The 22697-nt window shown below is 46.2% G+C and overlaps 2 protein-coding genes across 3 annotated transcripts in view; both read left to right on the top strand.

The window, feature by feature from the left end:
* The window catches only part of SHPK (sedoheptulokinase), a 938822-nt gene that overhangs the window by 302684 nt on the left and 613441 nt on the right, over positions 1-22697 (top strand). The gene's annotated exons all lie outside the window — the stretch shown is intronic.
* AATF (apoptosis antagonizing transcription factor) overlaps positions 1-22697 on the top strand; it is an 80939-nt gene that overhangs the window by 19665 nt on the left and 38577 nt on the right. For both annotated transcript variants that reach the window (XM_042442360.1, XM_042442359.1), the window contains exons 5-11: positions 3267-3381; positions 3479-3701; positions 5298-5462; positions 6422-6505; positions 17163-17230; positions 19958-20038; positions 22274-22345. In XM_042442360.1, the coding sequence (XP_042298294.1) occupies positions 3267-3381; positions 3479-3701; positions 5298-5462; positions 6422-6505; positions 17163-17230; positions 19958-20038; positions 22274-22345 (808 nt within the window). The remainder of the gene's footprint in view (positions 1-3266; positions 3382-3478; positions 3702-5297; positions 5463-6421; positions 6506-17162; positions 17231-19957; positions 20039-22273; positions 22346-22697) is intronic.

Raw genomic sequence — 22697 nt, 5'->3', positions numbered from 1 at the left:
CTATTGACAGGTGTAAGTGGTGCTACACAAGCAGAGAGACTTTTTGGGGACATGTGGTACAGCTCTATCTACTTGATGGTGATGGGAATGGAGTTCTGCCTGTAGAGCCATTGGAAACGCACAATAGAGTGTTGTGTCAGTGTGTGTAAATAATATTTTATTGTGCAGTCACAGACCCATCAAAAAGTCAATGTGAATTGTATCCTACCTCTGTGCATTGAGGTGGCAGCTATGTACATTTACCACTTCTCATGCGTTACACTGTATTGGCATTTGTTGTAGAGAGTGTGTAGTGCTAGCATGGCATAACACCAGACAGTTACACAATGCTATCATACCAATTTGTCCAAGTTCTGAGCTTCGGTTTTCTGCCTTTTGGTTTCCTGGGAAATGTATTTGGGTACGTTTATGGGGCAAGGCCTCAAGCTATGATGATTCCCAACATTGAGAACCCTATATCTGCATAGTCCTCCCACCTGTTTCGTTCTGTGTTGTGTGGTTCTTCATCACACTTAGAGTTTGATATTGCCCTAAGTTCTATTTATTTGAGGCGTTTGCACTCCACATCTCAACTGAAGAGGTTCTCACATTAGCAGGAAAGGAAAAATGAGACGAGGACGAGAAGTGTGCAGATCTGAACACTGATTCTGCGGTCTATATAATGCCTCCTTCTTCCAAAGGGCTTCAGCTGCCCTACATTGGGCAAATCTTACTCTCTCTTCCCCAACGATCCTATAAGATAGGTCAGCCAGAGCAACGCCAGATACGAAGAGGTTGAATTTGATGATGTTCCCCCAGTTTTGCAAGTAGAAAGGAGCATCTCACGGAGGCATGGCATCACTTCATGTTTCCTATTAATACCTGTCGCCAGGGGAGAGATGTGAGGCTCCCGATGCTGGTGGCAAGCCTTGCGTCAGCCGAAACGCCGTCTTCTAGTCCTAGCTCAAGTTGGGAGTCTTTCCGGCGGAGGTAAAATCTCACCAGAGTTTGCATATGCCTGACACCGATTATACAGAGACGGGGCAGCTATAGTTGTGGAGCGAACAAGTTTGAAAGTGTTCGACGTGGATTATATGCTTAAAATACAAGATAATCCAGGCTTACCTAGAACACACCATGATTTGTTTTAAGGCTTACTTTGCGGAGGTTTTACATTGTCGTAGGATTTGGGTATGGGGCTGTCGGTTGAAGGTGGAGATTCCTTAACCGCTGCCCAGCCAGCGTTTGAATATCTCCGCAGCTCCCCATGGCGGTTTCGCGCACTCCCGAGCATTTGGACGCTCATAAAATTAAACATTATGACGAACAATACAAAGAACCAAGTAAGGCTGTGACTTTGGCCAGGATTACAGAGGGCAGATTTGTGGATTGGGTTTCTCATGGTCCAGTATTGAGAACCGCTCTACATAGTTCCCTCACAGCTTCACTTCATTTCCAGGGAGGGATCTGAGCGATGTGACGGAGCACATCTTGCATGCTGAAGATCCCTTTCAAGGATCATCTGCAAGTGTGGGCAACTGTGACCCTCCAGATGCGGGTTTGTACTGAAACTAGAGTCCAGCAATATCTGGAGGGCAACAGTTACACATCCCTGAGTTAAATGGATCAGCTAACAGGTAACCGGAGAAGATTGTTGCCTGAGGACCCCAAGGATCACTGGCCCTGTTCAGTCATTATTTAAGCATCTTCACTTACTGCACAAGGAAGGGATGTCCCCTCTATTCCTAGTGGTAGTAACGCACCTCATATTGAAGACTTCTTTCACTAGAAACCCTGCTTTAGTTTCACCTGCTATAAAAAGTGTGATGGATAGTGACTTGTGGGATGATCTTTTCTGTGGTGGCACCCTATTCGTACAATGTTATCTCAAGAGAGTTCCTTCCCTTGCCTTCATTGCTATGTTTAAGGGTTGCTTTTCTGCATTCGCCAGCACTCTTTCCCAACTTGGGACTACGTTACGGTTCCCCATCATTCCCAGCCAGCATGGCCAGTGGTGCGATGAGTCCGAAACACCTGGGAATGCAAAACATCACGGACTTGGTTGTCGGTGACAGAGGAAAGCAGCGTCGGCTCGGGTTTTGTTTTCTGCTTTGTCTGTGGATGCCTTTCATGCTTCACCTGCTGCTTTTAATTATGACTATTGCTACCTGAAGGTTCCTTCATATTCCGGTGCTGCCGTTCCGTTTCTTTTGTTGGCCTGCTGTTGTGTGTTAAATGTGATTTGTTTGGCTTTTAATGAGTTTTGTTGTGCTCCACTTTGGAACTTTTTAAAAAGCAAGACATAAATCTCTGCAACGGCAAACCTCTTATTAGTAAGGCCAGTCAAATGCTTCAATGGGCTCTTTGTGGGATAGTGGATCTTGCTCTTGCCCAGCCTCCAAACCACAGGTGCCTCTGTCCGACTCTCTGCAACCCTTTTTAGGGCTAGGACTACAATTCCACAACGTTCCCAACCGGCATGGTGTCTCGGGTGTGAAGCTTTAATATACTGTAATGCATCTGGAGAAGTGGGTTCATGTCCACAAAAGCCAGTCTTAAAGGTGCTGCCACGTTCCTTTCTTCTTCTTTTTCCCTCCCCTTCCTCCTTTTTATAGTTTTCAGGCGGAGGGTCTTTTGGGGCCAAGCTTAAATAGAAACACCCATGTTGGGCATCAGTTGCCAACTCAAGACACAACCCACCCCACTTCTCCATCTTAACATACTTTGCAGTGTGAAGTCGAAGGCTTTCATGGCCGACATCCATAGTTTTTTGTGGGTTTTTTGGGATAGGTGGCCATGTTCTAGAAGAGTTTATTCCTGACGTTTCACCTGAAGAGAGCGGCCACAGATGTAGGCGAAACGTCAGGAAGAAACTCTTCTAGGACATGGTCAACCCACTCAAAAACTATACCTTGCAATGCTTTTCACCATTCAGGACTAAATGTGTAAACGGTCTTGATGGAGAAAACAGTTTCCCCACTTCATCTCTGCTTTGTTTCTTTCTGCATCACAATAGGGTTGCTCCTTCTATACTCCTCTTGTAGCTATATGAGCCCATTTGCAACCATGGACAAGTTTGTCCTTATGGACATGAGATGATAGGCTAAAGGCTGAGGTAGAGAGGTGGGTAGACAAGCAATGAAGAGTCTACTCTGCCATTCTGGTTTGCACCCCTGGGCATAAATGGTCATCTGGAAATAACATTGTGTACTTTCTGCCAGGTACAATTTAATAATAGAGCTGTCAGCTCCTAGAGTTCATCGCATCAATTTTTCCCCCTTGTGCAGATTACAAAGCCCTGAAGGCTTTGTTGAGAAGTCTGGTGGATCTCCAGGATGAAATGTTGCATCAGTACTCCGGGACAAGACATCTGGTAGACGGACAACCAGTGAAAAAGGAGAGGTAAATGCAAAGCTGCAATGAGTTCAAGAGCTCATGTAGTAGAACAGATACGTGGAACATTGCTGAGAGGTGTTTTATGTTTTCATTTTACTCTCAGTGATGAAGAGATCCCAAGCAGCACTGATGAAGAAGATGAAGGGAAGGAGGAAAGCGAGTTGAAGAAGAGGTCGACGACGCAAAGGCCACCCAAGCGAAAGCTTGAAATGGAAGAGTACCCAGAGTTTGCAGCCAAGCGGTTTGCTGCCTTCCGGGCCTATCGGAACAACACCTTGCAGAAGTGGCACGATAAGACCAAGTTGGCTTCTGGCAAACTGGGGAAGGTGAGAGTAGTTCATTTACTATATTAGAGTAAAAGTTTGCGATCTCTGGACTGAGCGAACAACGTACAGTTGTAAAGATACAATCTCAGGACAGGGGAAGTTAGCCTTTCTGGACCATAGTTCCCAGAATTGCTAAGACTGCATAGCCAGTGGTTGTTCTGGCTGCAGGATTCTGGGCGTTGGAGCTCTGGCTAATCTTAGGTCCTGTGTGTTTTGGCCTAGGAAACATCCTTGGGCTGTGGACTTGTTGGGACAGCTGCTAGCTGCTCTCCTTTGGCATCAGTGCAAACAGAGAACCACGTGTGTGTACACATGCGTGAAGAGTGCACACCCATAAAAGGGGAGACATTTATATGCTGTGAAAAACTACAAGGGTGCATTGAAAGTGCGTCCTTCATTGTGTGTGGGACAGAAGTAGAAACCTTCCTGGACAAAGACCCTTGGAGTGCGTCTATACTGTAGAAGTTATGCAGTTTGACACCACTTTAACTTGCTATGGCTCCATCCTGCAGAATCCTGAGATTTGTAGTTTGGCAAGGCGTGAGCACTCTGGCAGGGAAGACTTAGGACTGGAGTGTGGCTTTGGCGCAGCCTTTGGACTCTTAGGACACATGTATCATTGAAATATCATACCTCCAAAGTGACTCGAAGCAGCTTTATTTTGGCTGTCTGTAACAGGCCCTTGTAAATCTACAAATCCTGAGATTCCATAGGATGGAGCTATAACACTTAAAGTGGTGTCAAACTGCAGTGTAGATGCATTGCAGACAGTAGTCTGGGGGCTTCAGTTGGATGGGAATAGACTTTGGGAATGCAAAAGTGGATTTTGGGAGGTGGCATGTGGTCAATAAGACTCAGTTTCCCCATGCCTGACATGCAAGCAGTGAGTTTGTGAACAGGTTACACGGCTGGAGCAGTGTACGCTCTTAAACTTATGGCACTTTCCAGGGAACCTCATGGAGTGTTTCCTGCAATAAGGTTGCACTGCTAACACAAGTACACCGCTTTTTGACCACGGATAAAGGGAGCTGGTTCATACCAGATCATGTTGTTTCCCCATCCAGCCCAGCATTGTGCGTTCCGACTATTGTCCAGTCTCTCCTATCATCCTTGTTCAACTGGAGGGGCTGGTGATTGAACCTCAGGCCGTCTGCATGCAAGGCATGTGCTCCGCCGCCAGGCTATCATCCGAACAGATTACCCTGTTGGGTTCCACTACCACTGTAACCCTTTAAGTCTTTGTTTCTTTCCCCCTCTTCTCGCCATGCAGAGCGCTGCAAAGGCAGGCTTGGCGTTAGATATCAATTGTTCACAAGGTATAGTTCTGTATGCATTTGGCAGCTGTGCCGTGGAACAAGTCTATTATGTGAACCTTTCTTCTTTCTGCCCGCCTCGGGGACAGTATTTATATATAATGTAATATAAATAAAACCTACTCTGCGCAGAAATCCGAACGAAATCCCCAACTAAAGCCTCTCTTGTAGGAAACGCTTTCTGCTTATCCAGTGACACAGAAAGATAGAGGGCGGGGGGGACGTCGGTGCCTTGAGCAGCAGCTTTTCCCGCGTTATCTGACACTACTTAATGTTCTTGCAGGGTTTCAGTGCCTTTGAGCGTTCAATCTTGACTCAGATTGATCATATTCTGATGGACAAAGAGAGATTACTCCGGCGGACACATACCAAGCGGTCGGCGTACAGGGTATTGGGGAAGCCGCGCCAAGCGCCCGAGCGGTTGCCGGAAGCTTTGCCAGGACAGACGGTAAGGGATTTCGCCAAACGGAGGTGTGTGTGTGTGTGGGAAACAAAATCGGGCCTGGCATTTTCAGTGCTTGAAGAAGTTTGCCGGAAGAGGGAGATCAGGGTGAAATCTTGATTTAAAGGATTAAAAGAGCTTTGAGTGGGCGAGAGGCGTTGCAACGGGATGGTTTTAAGTTTCGAAACGATGACCCGTTTGGAGCTTGTTCCTACGCCTTTAAAAGGTTGTTGCCGGGGATCTCTTTTGTGTTGTATCAAGGTAACACTTTTGGGACTGTGGACTTGAGGATGTGTGTGTGTACATGGATGGCTTTTACCACCAGTTGCTTAAAGCTGTCTAGTTGGCCTTCTGCATCCACAGATTCCGCCAACCACAGTTTGAAAATATTCACGCACAAAACCCGACGAGCAAACCTTGATTTTGCCATTTTTATAAAAGGGACACCATTTTTACTCTGCCATTGTATATAATGGGACTTGAGCATCCACAGATTTTGGTATCCGCTGGAGGTCTTGGAAGCAAACCCCAGCAGATACCGAGGGCCCACTGTAGTTCTCAACCTTTCGCCTGACAGATATTTTTGGACTTGAACTTGCAGAATCCTTGGGCCTCCTGGAAGTTGAAGTCCAAAATTGGGTCAATTGGATTGATTTATTAAAATATTTATATCCCTCTGTGTATCCAAAGATCTCGGGGCTTGTTCCAGAAACACAGGGAGACAGGAATGGCTCAGGGGCCGTCAGCTGCCAGTCTTTCAGCTACTTCATTAAGTTGCTCTGAATTTATGGCAGGGGAGAAAACAGGGTGTGAATTGTATAATAATGAATAAACGAAACACTTCATGTATATTGTCATAAAGGCAGTGTGCTCCTGGAAGGCACTGAGAGCACCTTTGAACTAAACATTCCAGCCCAGCAAATCCTCACAAGCATGCTTTCTTTCTTTCTCCCCTTGACATTCAGGAGGTCCTTCCACCAACTATGTCAAATGCACATCTCAAAGACCTGGATGAAGAGATCTTTGACGATGATGACTTTTACCACCAGGTAGGGCCATGTTACATGTCTGATGTGCTGATTTTTAAGACACCTGAACATGGTAAGAACTTACCTGTGCTGCTTTACCCAGTCAGCTCAGCATTATGCTGAGATTTTTCCGTCTCAGAGAACACTAATATTTTGTGGGACGCCTCTTATATGCCACTGGTGCATATAAGAGGGGATTTAATTTAAATTAAATTAAAAAACATTGGAGCCTTCCCAATGTTTTTGAACTGCAGCGTCCATTATCTTTCACCATTGGCTGACTCAGATTGAACGGGCCTTTGCATCCCGGTTAAATCTTGAAGCAATCCTACAGAAACAGTAGCCTTCAAAATATATGGCTATCCAAGAGTCCCTGGCAGAGTGCAAATAGGGGATTGTTTGTATCCTTTCTCTAGTCTCAGTGTAGTACCTTAATTTACTGCGTTGTTTCTCATTTCCACAAACCCCCAAGTGGTTTCCAAAGCACAAAAACAGTCAGGCGAAAACACATTAATGCAACAGGAGAGAGTATTCTGAGCAGCTTACGGCTGGAGAAAAAGCCAAGGGGGAAAGGCTAACTTTTTTGGATGTATCTAGAACATGCCAGGGTTGAAGCTGTTCCACATCGAATAAAATTCATAGGCTGCAACACATAACAACAAGGCTTCTAGGGAAGAGTCACCTTTTGAGGTTGGAGTAGGAAGGGATGTTCCGTGAGATAACTTCTGCAAGTTGTAATTTGTAACTCTGGCCTGTTACATACTGCCAAAATAAAGCTGCTTCGGGTCTCTTTGGAGGTATGCTATTTAAAGGACGCATGGGTCCTACAAGTCCGGAGGTTGCACCAAAGCCACACTCCATTCCTAAGCACCGGAGTGCAGCTTTGGTGCAGCTTCCGGATTCTTAGGATGCATGCATCATTTAAACAGCAAACCTCCAAAGAGACCCGAAGCAGCTTTATTTTGGCAGTCTGTAACAGACCTCTGATTCCCATTATGTTTTGGAGTCAAAATAAGAGCAGATAGTAGATTCTATCATAGCAGTTGTCTCCAAGCCCTTTTAAACATGTTAGAGAAAATCTTTGGATTGCAATATTTGCTCTTTAAAGAAAACAATTCCATAGCCACTTCTGTTTCCAAACGTCTGCTGGATGATGTTTCAGCTTTAAAAGGTTGGTTGCGTACATCTCACGGTGAGGAAGCGCAGGCGGCGGGTCTCGTTTTTGCATGTGGATCCTCATCTTATTTGGGATATAAACACGGCAGCCTGCTTGGACTCACGTATTGTCTCTGGATGGATTGGGGCGACAGCATTATTCCTCATTATCGCCACCTCTTTAGTGTGCAAAGTACCAGACACAGTGCGGCACGTAACTCAGTGTGCTTAAGCCATATTGATTTAATTTGGGCCCTGACGCTTCTCAGCTATGTGCTTGATCATGCCTGTTTTCCTCCTCCTCCTCCTCCTCACCCCTCGCTTTCAGTCCCTGGTTCTGAATTCCCCAATCGGCAGCCCTGCAGGAAGTCCTCCTTGCTTTCCCTTTGCCGACGCACAAGCAGGAGAAATATGATTTGACATAAGTGTAATGGAAATCCCACGGCTGTGCTTATTTCCAAGTCTGGCGGCACATCTGTTCATCTCAATAAGCCGTGGTTTGTCATAGCCATGATTTGCTGCTCAAGTCAAGAATTGCCTCGCGAGTGAACAACCTGTGGTTTGTCCTCATCCGTTTCCCATTTGTTTTTCTCTCCACTCCTTTTCTCAGCTCTTTTTGTGGGAAGGCACAAGCCACAGTTGGTTTGAACATCACAGCATGCATGTGCCTTCAAGTCTCTTATGACAACCAGGAATTTCCAAGGTATATTCAGAGGTGGTTTGCCATTGCCTTCCCCTTAAATATAGCCTATACGCCTGGCATTTCTTGGTAGCCCCCCATCCAAGTACGAACTAAGGCCTGGTCTTTGTCAGAGGCTTTGCTAACTAAGAGTACAGCCATCATAGAATCTATCTGAGCTCAGAGTAGAGTTGGATAGAAATGTCCTTTTGACACCTTGCATAGGAACATGTGTTAATAAAAGTCTGAAACAAAGAGGGAAGCAATTGACCGGGTGAGATTTGCTATTCCAGAAATCAGTAGTGAGTTTGTTTCCACGTCCGACCCTCTTTCAGTTTGGTGCTTCTTGGCTTTAGGGTCGAGATGCCTCATCCCAGTCATCCCTTCCACATTTTATTGGGGCGCCAGGGTGAATCTAAATTAAAACTTAAACTAACAGAGGTCTTGGAAGGAAGAGGAACCACCTGAGTTTAAACAAATGGGGCCGCCATGGTCGTTACATGCTTTGTTATTTCATCTGTGTGCGGCGTGCACTTGCTGCAACAACCAGCGAACATGCAAACGGTGATGTCTCTTTTTAAAACCAACCGTCGGCACCACCTCCGTCTTACTCACTTAGTTGACGTTTGCCTGCACCTGCTAATCGGAGTAAAAAGGGAGATGGTTCCAGATGCCAACATCTGGCAGCTTCGCAAGGTGTGAGGCTTGGCTCCTAGGTAGCGTCCTCTCTCTAAACCTGGTCCTTCGGGAGTGTGGCGGCTTCAGTCACTTACCTAGATTTGGCAACAGGGCTGTGACAGTCTGCGTGTGCGTCTCGTACATCATGATGTCCGTGACATCTGCTCAGATGTACTGGGGCCGTTCTCTCCTGGGTTTCTCCCTCCTCCTCTTCTTCTCCTCTGCCACCTTCCCTGCCCTCCTCCCGGCCTTCTCCTCCTCTTCCCCCTTCCACAAACCCCTTCCACAATATGCTTCTTGGGAGAGATGATCTGTAAAGATTACCACTTCATTGTGTCCAAGTAATTGAGAAGATGCCGAGCCCTCTTGACAGACGCGGCGGAGTACCTGTTCCGCTGACCTGGTTAATTTTCTTCCGTTGAGCAGGATTTGGCAGAGAGATTGGAACTGAAGTCTTACTCAGTGATAAGGCTTGGAGGAGGGAAATGCTGCTGTATGTTTTCTGTCACCTCCCAATTAAATTGGCTTCATAAAGGGCACCCTTCTCTTTTCTCTTTCCTATCCTTTGTCAGAGTGGTAAGCTGGATCAGAGAAGCTGCTTCCCAAGAGCATGAGGGGACTCAGTAATAATAATAATGATGATGATAATAATGATAATATGAATTATTGATATTTCCTGCCTCTCCCTGCAGATCGAGATGGGATTACAACAGGAATAAAAATACAAGTAGGCTGGATTTGACCCCGGCGCATACTCTGACTAGGTTGCTTTTGCTCCCTTCTCTCTTTTGGCCGTCTTGCGCCGGAGCAAGACTTACGCCTTTGTGTTGCGCCAACGTAGGTTGTGTCTAAACTGCAGAATTGATGCAATTTGGCACTTCATAAAGTGCCATGGCTCAATGCTGTGGAATTTTGGGGTTTGTCGTTTTGTGAGATGTTCAGCCGCCTCTTTCAGAGAGCTCTACAAATCCCAGGAACCCATGGGAGGGAGCCATGACAGTTAAAGCAGTGTCCAACTGCATTGATTCTGCAGTGTGTCAGCAGCCAAAGGGTATGTGGAAGCACCTTCAGAGTCTAGCTGGGCATGCTTTCAGACAGAACAAGTAAACTCCCAGCTGTAATTTGCTGCCCAGCGAAAGCACCTTGGCACACTTTTCAGAAGACTGACCCATAGAATTATAATATGTCAGGATCAGAAGGGGGAAATGTCGCTGAATGAAAGCAAAGATGCAAATGGGAATAGCAGGAAAGAGACTGGGAGAGGTGGTACGTAATGTTACGCCAGCGCAGAAGAACCCCAGGCCCATAGGTTTCATTTGGTCAGACAGGATCCCAGCTTGTTCTTCATTCTGCTACCCCATTGCTCAGGGATAGCCTATACCAGTGATGGCGAACCAATGGCACGTGTGCCAGAGGTGGCACTCAGAGCCCTCTCCGTGGGCACATGTGCCATCATCCCAGCACAGAGTGTGCCAGAGTTTGTTACTAGAAAGCCAGAGGGGCATGGCACTTTGCAATAAATAAGTGGGTTTTGGGTTGCAGTTTGGGCACTCAGCCTTGAAAAGGTTCACCATCACTGGCCTATACAGACATGCCTTGCTACTACGGCGGGTTCGGTTCCAAACCACTGCTGTAAAACGAACATTACAGGCTGAGCACAGGCAACAAAATGGCACCGGTTGACTTGCTGGATTCAGCTCAGGTTCCCCCTTAAGAGCGAGGCAAGTACGGAAAGTAATAAACGCGGCTATAAATGAAAAGCACCGCGTTAGCAAAGCGCCGTAAAGTGAAGCACCTTACTTATGCCTGTATATATGGGGACTCAAAAATCTCCTCTGATTCTGAGGTTTAAAATCTGAAGATGGGAGTTAAACCGTCGCAGCCCTGCTGCATCATCTGCTGGAGATCTTTCTGTCCAGCCTTGTCTTAACGGTATCCATGCGCAAACAGGGTGCTGGAGACCATGCGCCTGCGTCTGACATACCAAGGCAGTTTTTGCATCCTTATCTTCCCATGTGGAGAGCATATTTTTCAGTATAGCAGGCAGAATGTGCGTACGTGTGCGAGCATCCATGCGCACGTGTGAGATTTCTTGATAATGCTTTGCAGAGGAGTAATTACAAAGTCCGGCAAAGTATTACAAGTCAATAATGTCCGCTCTCTTGCTCTCCCGCCCCTCCTTTTCTCCCATCCCACACTGCTCTTTCTTTCTGACAAGCTGGGCTTACCTTAATTAAACCGGTGAGCAATTACTATGGACAGTTGATCTTGTGACTCTCATTAGATGCGTTGAGGAATATATATATATTTTGGCGCAACTCAGGAGATGCCTCCAGCCATCCTATAGGTTAATGGCAATACAATAATCTTATCGTAGGCATGTGTCTTTGGGACGGCTGAGTAGATGGTTAATAGCACATTGTAAAGCTCTCGGCTTGGTGGGGCTTTTCCTTAATGGGTTACGAGGAAAATGGCACCTTTTGTGCCGTTTGATTGTCCGCCGTTAATGAGAGGGTTCGAGGCTGATCTGTGGGAGCAGCTTAGTGCGCGTGGTTCTGGGACTAGAAGCACGGGCAACCCATCGGTGGTCAGCATCGCCATCTTCACTGTATAAAAACTCATTAAGAGCCATTGGGCCAGTCAGTCTCTCACAGCTATGACCTGCCTTGCAGGGCCGTTGTGAGCATAATGTGAAGAGAAGGAGAGGAATTGGTGGAAAGGGTTGATATAAATTTAATTGGACCTAAAGGCAGAAGTCCCTATACACCATTACAGCCCAGGAACTGGTATTCCAAATTCATACTGTCTTTGAACTGAATGCTCAGTCTTCGCTCTGATTTTGGAAACTTAACAGGTTTGGAAAGGGCGAAGGAACCCTACCTGAAGTCCCAGAAGGTTGTTAGGGATGGGCAAAATGTGGCTCTGTAGGTGATGTTAGCCTGCAACTCCCATCAGCCCAACCCAGCACAAACATTGGTGAGGCATGCTGGGAGCTGCAGTCCACTGATGTCTGTAGGGCTGCACTTTGCTCAGCCTTAGGTTAGATGGACTGTCTCAGTATAAAACAGATCCATCTCTTTCCATAACCATCCTCTAGCAGTCATTAGTTTTTCCCAACGGCTTTGGTTCTGCCCTAATGGTCCTCCCCAACTTTCAGGATAATGGGCATAGAAAAGAGGGCAACCAAGAACAAACTGCCAGCATGAGCAGCCTCTGCCATGTGGTCTCCCAGGGCATTTTAGGATTTATAGGCAGAGATTAACCCTAGGTAAGTGCTACTAAAAATGTGACTCCCCGGATCAATGCCATTGGGTACCATTCCTTGGCAAGTTTACAGGGAAGAAACAAACCTATTTAGCCATTGGGCACACATTTGGTGCCATATTCAAGAACATTCTTTTCCGATTAATTCCAGGTTATGTGAAGTCGAAGGCTTTCATGGCCGGCATCCATAGTTTTTGTGGGTTTTTCGGGTTATGTGGCCGTGTCCTAGAAGAGTTTATTCCTGACGTTTTGCCAGCATCTGTGGCTGGCATCTTCAGAGAAGTTCTCCCAAGATGCCAGCCACAGATGCTGGCGAAACGTCAGGAATAAACTCTTCTAGGACATAGCCCGAAAAACCCTAATTTCAGATAGTTTGAGAAGCCCTGCTCTCAGTGACTCTGGCAACCAGAGGCAGAATAGGTTTTCGTCTTCCGTAACCAAGCTAGCTTTCCATATGCGAGGAATCCTTTGGAATAAACCCAGGTTGGGATGAAGGAATAAAAACCAAATACGGAGTTCCTCATTCCAGGCAATTCAGCAATAGCTCATTTTGTGCTTTCAGGAGCATCCCTCCTTCCCAGATCACTCCATTCCTGGCAGGGCTTCTACATAGGCACTAGATCTGCTCCTTGAATAAATGGCTCGTGCAATTGATCCACTTCAGACAGAGGCCGACGAAACCATATCAGGAACTTGTCTCGGGGAAAGTTAACGCGGTGCTGTTTCAATCTGGGCGCGGGGTGGATGGAAATCTCTCGCTACTGTTTTTCTATTCCGGTTTCTTCCATTACCGCCGTTCCCTGCGATCCCTTTACTCTTGTCTCGGTCTTCGCACATCGGGGGCTTTCATGCTGATAGTGTGATTTACTTGCGCTTCCTACTTAATAATTAGACACTGGGAGACACCATCTGTCATTCTTAATGGAATACGTGGGGGTCTGACTAGATTTTCTCTGTTTGGGCTAATAAATTCTAGTTGGGATAGCGGAGCGTAATGAAATATTACAACTCCGGGAATGGACAGGGACGTTGGATTCCCTCCCCTTCTCCTCCTCCTCCTCCCTTCTCTTTTTAAAGCCCCTGCACCGGAATTAAAAAAAGAGACTGCTGCTACCTTGAGTAAATTAGTTTATCATTCATCCTGTATTGGAAGCCTTCGCTTGGCTCTGGAAAGTGGAGTTGGAGGGGCGGCCGCCAGGCTGTGAACCAGAAAGCAGAAAAACTAATCAAATCTTTAAAAGACCAGAGGCGGCCAGACTTATCTTCGGTGGCCAAGTGTGACTTCTGCCACTTTTCGGCACAACTTTCCTAGGTTCGGGGTTTTAAAAACGAACGCACACACATGCAAAAGGGCCAAGAAACTATCCAGAGTTAGCAATGGCTTTTTCAGTTTCGGTGTCTTTAATGATAGTTTCTTTTTAGGGGCAGTGCTGGTCGTGGGATTTCTAGCACGTCTTTATTCTGGGGAGGAGGAGAGACCCAGAATTGCAGCCATTTTGTTACCTGATGGAGGGCAGCATGCGGTACCCTACTAAGCGCATCAAGGTGCTTTATATCCATCGAGGTTATTTTAACCACTGAGGCTGAGAAAACAGACAGGTAAAAATACACAATCACATATTCCATCTGTAGAGAGATCTTGTAGCGCCTAAACTGAAAGAGAGAAGTTGGCAGCATGAACGTTTGCAGACTTAACTCTGCTTCCTCCAAATGCATCTGCGGGAGTAGACTGACGTCTAGGAAAGCTCATGCTGCCAACATCTTTCTTTAGTGAGTCTCAACGGTGCTACAAGATGCTCCAGAGACTAGGACCCGGAACAATGGATGCAAGCTACAAGAAAAGAGATTCCACCTCAACATTAGGAAGAACTTCCTGAGAGTAAGGGCTGTCCGACAGTGGAACAAACTCCTTCCTCGGAGTGTAGTGGAGTCTCCTTCCTTGGAGGTCTTTAAACAGAGGCTAGATGGCCGTCTGTCGGGGATGCTTTGATTTGGATTTCCTGCATGGCAGAATAGGGTTAGACTGGATGGCCCTTGTGGTCTCTTCCAACTGTATGATCTGTCTGCATACTATTCTACAAACTAACATGGCTACATCTTTGAATTCTACCAAGGAAGTGAATGACGATTTCTGAGAATGGGAGCCATAGGACAGCCTCCCCCAAGGTCCTGCAGGGATGTGAGTATGTTCTTCCAACCCCTTGTAGGATCCGCCTTACTGCACCTATATTCAGGACTGTTTAGAATCTGCACCCCTTGCAGGATGCTGTGTCCATAGCTCTGTCGGAAAGGCAGCTACAACAAGCTTACTTCCCCAGAAGGAATAATTTGCTATGGCTGCAGCTTAGCTTGCTCTAAAATTTCAATTGAAGAAACAGAAGGAGAAGGAGAAGAAGAAACCATTGATGCCAAATGATGCTGTAGAGAGCAGGAAGAAGTGTCCAGAAGGCAGCCGCCTCTTTGCAATGCTTCTCTCAATGCAGGTGATAATATTGGCTGGGAGCTGAGCATCCCCGTTTTCAGTCCAGCCCTCGGAGGGCAAATTGTTTACAGAGCGACGTCGCCGCCGTTACACAGGTTTAATGTCTCCCGTCTGCGTCGGGCCGGCTTTGGATCTTGTATTTAGCTGCCAGGAGTGACTGTGATGAAGTGGGAGAGATAAACTGATAGATTGTGTGCCAGGGAGATGTTGGGGAATCAATCAGATAAAACAGGGCAGAGGGAGAGGAGAGAAAAGGCTTGCTGGGGTTTCGTCTCCTCCTTGCTCTCCCTTGCTTTACTCCCCTGCGAGAACAAAGCAGCGGTCTTTCTGGCCCCTGAACGCATCCGAATGTAATTGCCGTAGTAATAATAACTTACTTCAAGGGATGGTGGGGATAAGCAAACAAGGGAAGGGGGGGGGGGAACACCAGGGGAGAGGATTAAGGGCCTTCTCTTTGCTTTTTAAAGCGCTGGGTTTAATTTTTCAAAAGTTGTCGAGGAAAGAAGGTGTCGGGGTTTTGTTTTGGGGGAGTAACTTCATATTTGTTTGATAAAGCTGTTTCCGAAGGGGCGGCCATGCTCTTGCGTTTCAGCAACAGGGACAAAAACACCCCTAAAGTCTAGTTTATTACAGCACAAGCATTCGTGGATTATAGATGTACAGCCTATTTCATCCGGTAGATGCTCACGCTCTAATACATTTGTCAGAGAGGACTCTCTGTTATACAATCTGCCCTACATATCCATGGATTCTGCATCCGCGGATTGAACCATCCACAACTTGAATATATATATATATACACACACACACACCTTGATTTGGCCAGTTTATTTGCTATGCCATGGCACCTGATCAGCCATGGATTTTGGTTTCCATGTGGGCTCCTGGAACCAAACCCTACTAGATACCGGTTTTTATTTTCATGTGAGCCGTTGTGGATGTGAACCCTCTTCTTTGGATGCAGTACCGAATGACCATAAATGCTCAGGTGTAAAGCATGTTGACACAGTTGAATGTGATATGATCCAGAAAGATGCAAACCATGCTTTAAATTTTCAAAGGGCTTTGTAATGTGATCCAGCTCTTTCAGATCGTTGCGGTGGTCACAGCTAGCGTTGAGGTGTGAAAACAATAAATCTGCTTACCGAAAGTCAGTTTCCCAGGGTTCATGACACTCTCTGAGAAGATTCCTTTTGTGATATGTCCACTTTGCATTAATATACAGACCTTATATATTAATATATAAATCCCAGCTCTGTGATTCTGCCTCACCTGCTACTCCCAGCATGTTTAAAAAGGCCACGAAATGAAAACCGTGAGAGTGGAGATTGGGGAGAGAAACGGTTTCCCTAGGGGCATTTTGGAAGAAGCTTTCAAGGGCTCTCTAGGAGCCTTCTTTTGGACACCCCTTGCAACGCCTAGTAAGAAAGGATGAGCATTGGCCATTATCCAACACCCCTGAAACCAAATGTCAGGGTTTGAGATCGTTCCCACATTGGCCACAACCAGCGTGAAGACAGATGTTGTACCCACCTTTCTCCTGCTCGGCCTTTTGAAGGATCCACAGCTGATGTAAATGGGGTGCGTTAAACCAATCATAAAATGATGAAGGGAACGTTGCAAAGCTCATTGATTTGCCTGAAATTAGCGGTAGTCCAATAAGTCTTCCTAATGATGCTCCGCATTGTGCTTCCAAGCGGGTTCTGGTTTCTTCTTTTTAAAGACAACCCTTGCTCCCCAGCATCCCTGAACCAGAAGCCATTGAAATCTGTCCTTTCAGGCCTTTCCAAAGGTGGTGGCTAGCAAGGCGACATTGATACCTAAAGCGTTGTTGTGTGTCTTCGGGCCATTTCTCCAGTGAAGCTCTCAAACAGCTCTTACTGTGATAAAGGTCTTCTGAACATTTTGGAGGAACCTCTTATCTTGTCATTTGAATCCATTGGCTTATGTGGAGAAAAGGTTTGGGACAGGATCCCTGTCCAGTCTGTGTATCCTCTTGTTCTTTGCCTAAGCGATTTGTTGTATCTGCAAAACATTTATCATCGTTTTAAAAAGGTAATGTGTGAGGCGTTCTGAATTAGGGTGGTGTTAAAAGGATAGCTACTCCGTCTTTGCATTTTCATAAATCATGGTTTGTCATCTCTCTCCAATTCCTTTACACTGATTTGTTAAGTGACCTTAAACCAGGATTCTGTTGGCTGGGACATAATGGAGAACATGGGTAGAAACTAAGGACTGGGAGAGGAGGCGGATGTCCTCATTCCTGGTTTTTGCTCCCAGCTTCACAAACGATAGTTACAAGCTAAGCAAGAAATCATTTGAACCAGCCTCCAAGTTCAGAATCTTTTAACCTTGCGTTGCATTTCTTTCCTCCATTCCCAATCATGACTTTCAACCATATCTTTGGGTTTTTCTTATAGCTGCTGCGGGAACTTATTGAACGCAAAACCAGCTCCTTGGACCCAAATGACCAAGTGGCGATGGGCAGGTAAGCAGACTGCGTTTAGCATCGTTTCCTTACGTTCAATTTGATATTGGTCAGAAGAAGCCCCTTCCACCAGGCCTTCCACCTCCAAGGATTAGGCGACCAGCAGTGGCACATGGGATCTTTTCTACACTTGGGCTCTGCTTTTCGTATGGCGCATGATGGATGTCTTATCCTAATGGGCTTTCACCATATAGCTTTTGGAGGGGTTTGAGAGGGGGACCCTGCTTTATGACTAACGGGATTTCTGTGTAGTTGTCTTGGGCAAGATCCAATGGTGCGCATCCGATGGACACCCATCAGCAAGTATCCCTATAGACCATATATACCACTTGGTACACTGGAGTTAATTACAACCTCCATCATGCTGTAAACTCATCCTCCGCTTTTGAGCAACCACTGTCTTGATAAGGACAGCGATATCAGTAGGCACACTTTTTGAGTTTATAGCCACGTCGGGTGGATATCTTTTTCTCCCTTCCCTCCGGGAGACAATTTCTACCAGCCGGGTTGGAGGAATGGGAGAAAATGACTTAGGACTGCGGTTCTTATTGCGTCGCGTCTTGCCAGAGACGCTCTGCGGAGAACCGGAGGAGGCAGGGAGAGGAGATAAACCCCGCTGCTAGTTACAAACATTTTTATTTTTAATGCCAGGAGGAACCGGCGTCGCCTTTACCTGATTTACTCGTCGGAGAGCCCAACGTCGCCGGGGCGGGGGGGGGGAGATCTCAAAATCCAATTACCACAATCTTAATATAATCTTAATTACCGTAATCTATTTTATTGTAAAGTCAGATAAATGTGCAATGTAATCACTGCTTAAGTGCAGGGTTTTGGTGTGTGTGTGTGTTTTGGAGGGGCTGCATTCTGCATTATAGCGGAGCGCCGCTTCCGTAATATTCCAGACATGCCACCGAATAAACTTGGCACAGAGCGCTCTAACAAAAACCCATGCGATGTTTTAACGGTTCTGCCAACACGCCCGCGCTTTTCGTAACGCGGCAAATGGGCTTTTCGGCGGCAAATTCTGTTCTTTTAGCACTTTGAGCTTCCTTTTTTCCCCTTCTTCATTTGAGGCTGTGTGCTTGTTTCTTATTTCCTCCCTCCCTCGACGATCTTGTTGTTTTCCTAAAATGTGCTTCCAAATTATAGCCGGCGGCTGTTCTTAAATGTTCATTAAATAGGATTTAGAAATGTGGTATGTGTGTGTGTATGTGTGTTTAATATTTTTTCCTAAGCATAGAACTAGAGGGGAAACACACACACACACAGCATTACATCCTACTCCAGGCAGGTTGGGAATGAGCTTGGAAATGAGCTTTAAAATGAGCCAATTTTTATTATTATTTATTTACGGAGCATTTAAATCTGCCGTATACCTTTGTACGGCTCTACATAGGAATAAAAAGCCAACCCCTGGCTTCGAGCTTGCAATTTAAAATGGGCGCAGCACAAAAGGAAAGGGGGATAGGGAGAGAAAAGGAAAAGGAGAAAATGCAACAACAAGGTCTGGATTTTTTTGAGGTTCTCCATCTCGGTGAAGAGGAAAACCCTGATGGAAGTGGCTTCTCGACAACAGGGGCCCTGCTTTCGCTCTCTCCTTTCATCCTCAAGCTCTACATTTCTCAGAATGAAAGGCCAGGAACCCTTGCGCAGCTGATGTGAGAGACACCAAGCTCCTTCCTTGACCCTTTTTCCTTCCCTGGGTTAGCTCTACTCTGTCAAGAGGACATCTCTCCATACTAGGACATATTCAGACTAGGTGGACTTGGTGTCCTATATAATGGTGACAACTGATATGAAGAGTCTTGGGCCATGCTGAAACTGAAGAGCTGAATCTTGAGCTCTTGCCCAGCTCTTTGCCAAGCCACAGGGAACCCTCGTGGTTGCCCTCCGTGGGTCGCAAAAGCAGATAAACAGAGCCTAGATTTGTGTCGGTTTTTCAGGCTATGTGGCCATGTTCTAGAAGAGTTTATTCTTGAGATGCCAACCATAAACATCTAGAACATGGCCACAGAGCCCAAAAAACCCACAGAGAACTATGGATGCCGGCCACGAACGCTTTCGACTTCACAGTATTAGAGCCCATGGTTTGCTTGCAGAGGACTCCAAGGTTGTGTATATGGTTGTGTCCCTTCAAGTCATTTCTGACTTAAGACAAACATATCATGGGGGTTTCTTGGCAAATTATATTCAGAGGGGGGTTCCCTTTACCTTCCTCTGAACATAGCTTAAACAGGAAGGTTTTTAACCTGCTAGTAAAAGGAGTGCAAAAAGGGAGCCAGCTTAGCTTTCTGTGGAAGGGAATGTCACAAGGTGGGAGCAACTACCAAGAAGGCTCTCTCTCTTGTGTCCGCACCAAATGAACCTCTGATGTTGGTGGGATTGAGAGAAGGCCTTCCCCTGCGGAGCTTAGGACTGTGGCAGGTTTGTGTAGGGAGATAGCATCTTTTAAGTAGTCTGGACCTAAGCTGTATTAGAAAAAGGGTCATGTGAGAGCAGATCTACGCAGTCCGTTGTGTGGGTCTTCTAGTGGGCCACCACAGTGTCCTAGTAAACGAAGCCCATCGTGAGAGCAATGCCATCCTCTCACATGTGTGCGCCACCAATTGAAATTGAGAAGCGTGCCCCCTCTGAACCTGGAGGCAACATAACACCCTCTTTATAAATAATTACTTCAAGAATACATGTTTGAATTCCAGCTGAATCTTGCTTCTCCCTCCTTTCCAGGCAGTGGTTGGCAATCCAGAAGTTGCGGAGCAAAATCCGGAAGAAGGTGGATACAAAAGCCAGCAAAGGCAGGAAAATCCGGTGAGTGTAACAGTCACCTTTGTTTTCCAGAGCTGCCCTGTTGTTGTCTTCCTTTCCCTTTGGATACCTATGGCGTTTCGGTTTAACTCGTGCCACAGTTTGCTGTGTTATTATTTATTAATACCCTGAATCTATTGCTGCTGCTTTTAGAGGATCCCTCCTTCACAGGTTTAGTCGGTTTTGTATGTATATATCGGTGGGATTGTACAAACGTTCCCTCCATGTGCTGTTTGACACGATTCTGTTGTATTTGAAATGGGGCAAGTTTTATGGGAGGAAGTATCTTCTGTTTCCCAATGATCCTCCTTCTAAGGTTTCTCCTATTAATGGTGAGAAAGGTAAGTATTAAAAGACGGAGGCGAATGATAGGTTTTCTTCTCCTGTAGCCCAGTTGACCCACGGAGCTAAAAAGAAAAGTGGATAAGGCATCGCCAGCTTCAGGAAACACACAAGAAGTGACAAAAGGCTTCATAAGGTCCCTGGGTTTGTAGGTTGTGCAGTCCTACATCAAAGGCTACATTAACATTACCACCATTTTCTCTTAAGCTGGAAAATAACATAGTTAGCTGGTGCCAGGCTAGCGTTTCTGGAAGCAGGACGGTCCAGGTGGCTTTAACCTTTTTGTCTTCTCTGCACATTATGTGTCTTGATATTTTTGAGCCAGATGTAGGTACACTCAACCCTCCATATTCGCGGCTTTGATTAATATGTTCTCTCTAGGAATATCTAGGTCCTCCAGTGCAACACTATGGTCAACTTTAACTAAAAGTTGCACTGAAAGACCTAGGGATTCCTAGAGAGAGTACTCTATTAGGCCTTTGTAGCTCCTCCAGTGCAACTCTATGGCCAACTTTAACTAAAAGTTGCACTGAAAGACCTAGGGATTCCTAGAGAGAGTACTCTACTAGGCCTTTGTAGCTCCTCCAGCGCAGTTCTATGGTCAGTGTCTGTTGGACGTTGACCACAGAGTTCTCCTGGAGGACCTAGAGATTCCTAGAGAGGTGTCCTCTCAGGTAAAAACATGGTGTTTTTGTGATTTGCACTTTTTCCTTATACTTGTGCCCCTAGCCCTAGTGAATATGGAGGGAGAAGTGTATTTTCTTCCTGTTGCTGAGAAGCCGTCATGTGCGGAGGGGTGCATGGTTGAAGGAAGAGATGCGCAATGTTAACCACGGAATCATAGAACCATCCTTCTTCCTCAATTTGCTTTTTATTTTTTTGGTGAGCGCAATGATAAATCTCGAGCTTGAGATGGCACTTGATGGAAAGTCAGGGGAGTCGGGGCTGGGTCAGGCCTGGCATAGCAATTTTTAAGATAGATGTCATCGGATAATTTATGAAAAGAGGGAAGAGCTGCTTTGTTGGGCCCTAAAAGCCTGTAATTATTGACTATCAATATTCCTCCCTGTCAGCGTCGCACACAATCGCGGATGTATTCATGACTCAGCCGGAGCCTGCTGTCAAGCCCCCTTACCACCCTGAGCTGAGCTCATAAACCTTTGGGTGGATCTGGTTTCCCCCTTTCCTCCTGCCCCACCACCTTTATTTCCCTGAGCAAAGGATATAGGAAGATCATCTGTCTGCCTGGAAGGGTTGACAAACTCTGGAGTAGGAACTCCATCCACAACTATGTAATGCGAGACCATATAGGTCTCGAGTGCCATTTATAAAGGAATAAGAGCAGTGACTTGTGTAAGCGAGGCGCTTTTGGATCCCGGCGACTCAACTTTGCAGATCTCTGAAGGAGAAAGTAACTCTTCCCAACTTGGAGAGATCTTGTAGTACCTACTTCGGGGAAGGGGACATGTCCCAATGGTGCAAGGGACTAGAGTCTGCTTCGCAAGGTTGTGATGGAAGTAAAAGTGGGTAGAAGTGGGTAGCCGCTTTGGGTCCCAACATGGGAGAAAGGTGGGATAACAGTAATATAAATAAATACATAGAAGGACCACGAATGAGACAAAACCAGAGTATAAACATGAGTTCAAAATGCCAGCTTATTTTAGCAGATAGTTCTTATGGCATATTGACCTGTTAGGGGTTGGGAGAGACCTATGGGAGAGAACTATGCAGATCTAGAAAACCGTCAAATGATGGCGCATGGGAAGGAGATGTGCCTCGGGTTCCTTACTGCTGACATAACATTGTGGCAGCAGTGTTTGCTCTTTTCTTTCTGAACCGTCGCTTAATTCATCCTTCCCTGCAACTGACTGTCTGCCTATCTTCTGTCTTTCCCAGGTATCACGTCCACAGCAAGCTAGTGAGCTTCATGGCTCCCATTGACCACTGCGCCATGAATGATGATGCCAGGTTAGTAAGCGGTTAATTATGCTTCTCGAGGGGCTTTGTGACAGCTTGATATTGACCTGTTCTTCAGCCTGTCACCGTCTCAGGTTCTTTGTATCAGTTAGCTATTTGTCACGGCCGCCCGGGCCTTCTGTCCAGGCTGAGCCAGCTGTGTGGGGGGTTATTTTGTTTGCTTTTACTCCTGGAATTGCACAATTCAAGCTGGGTTATGCCCTTGATGTCTGTGGCACAGATGCTTCAGGTAGGTCTTGGTTGGTTTGTCTCGGTTTTAATCGCCAGCCGTTCAAGTTGCATCGCTGAATGTGTCTCAGTGTTTTGGGGACAAAGAGAGCCAGCGAGGTGTAGTGGTTTGAGC

This window comes from Sceloporus undulatus, chromosome 11 (genome assembly GCF_019175285.1).
Source record: "Sceloporus undulatus isolate JIND9_A2432 ecotype Alabama chromosome 11, SceUnd_v1.1, whole genome shotgun sequence".
In the NCBI taxonomy this organism is placed as follows: domain Eukaryota; kingdom Metazoa; phylum Chordata; class Lepidosauria; order Squamata; family Phrynosomatidae; genus Sceloporus; species Sceloporus undulatus.
This window is presented reverse-complemented; position numbering and strand designations above follow the sequence as displayed.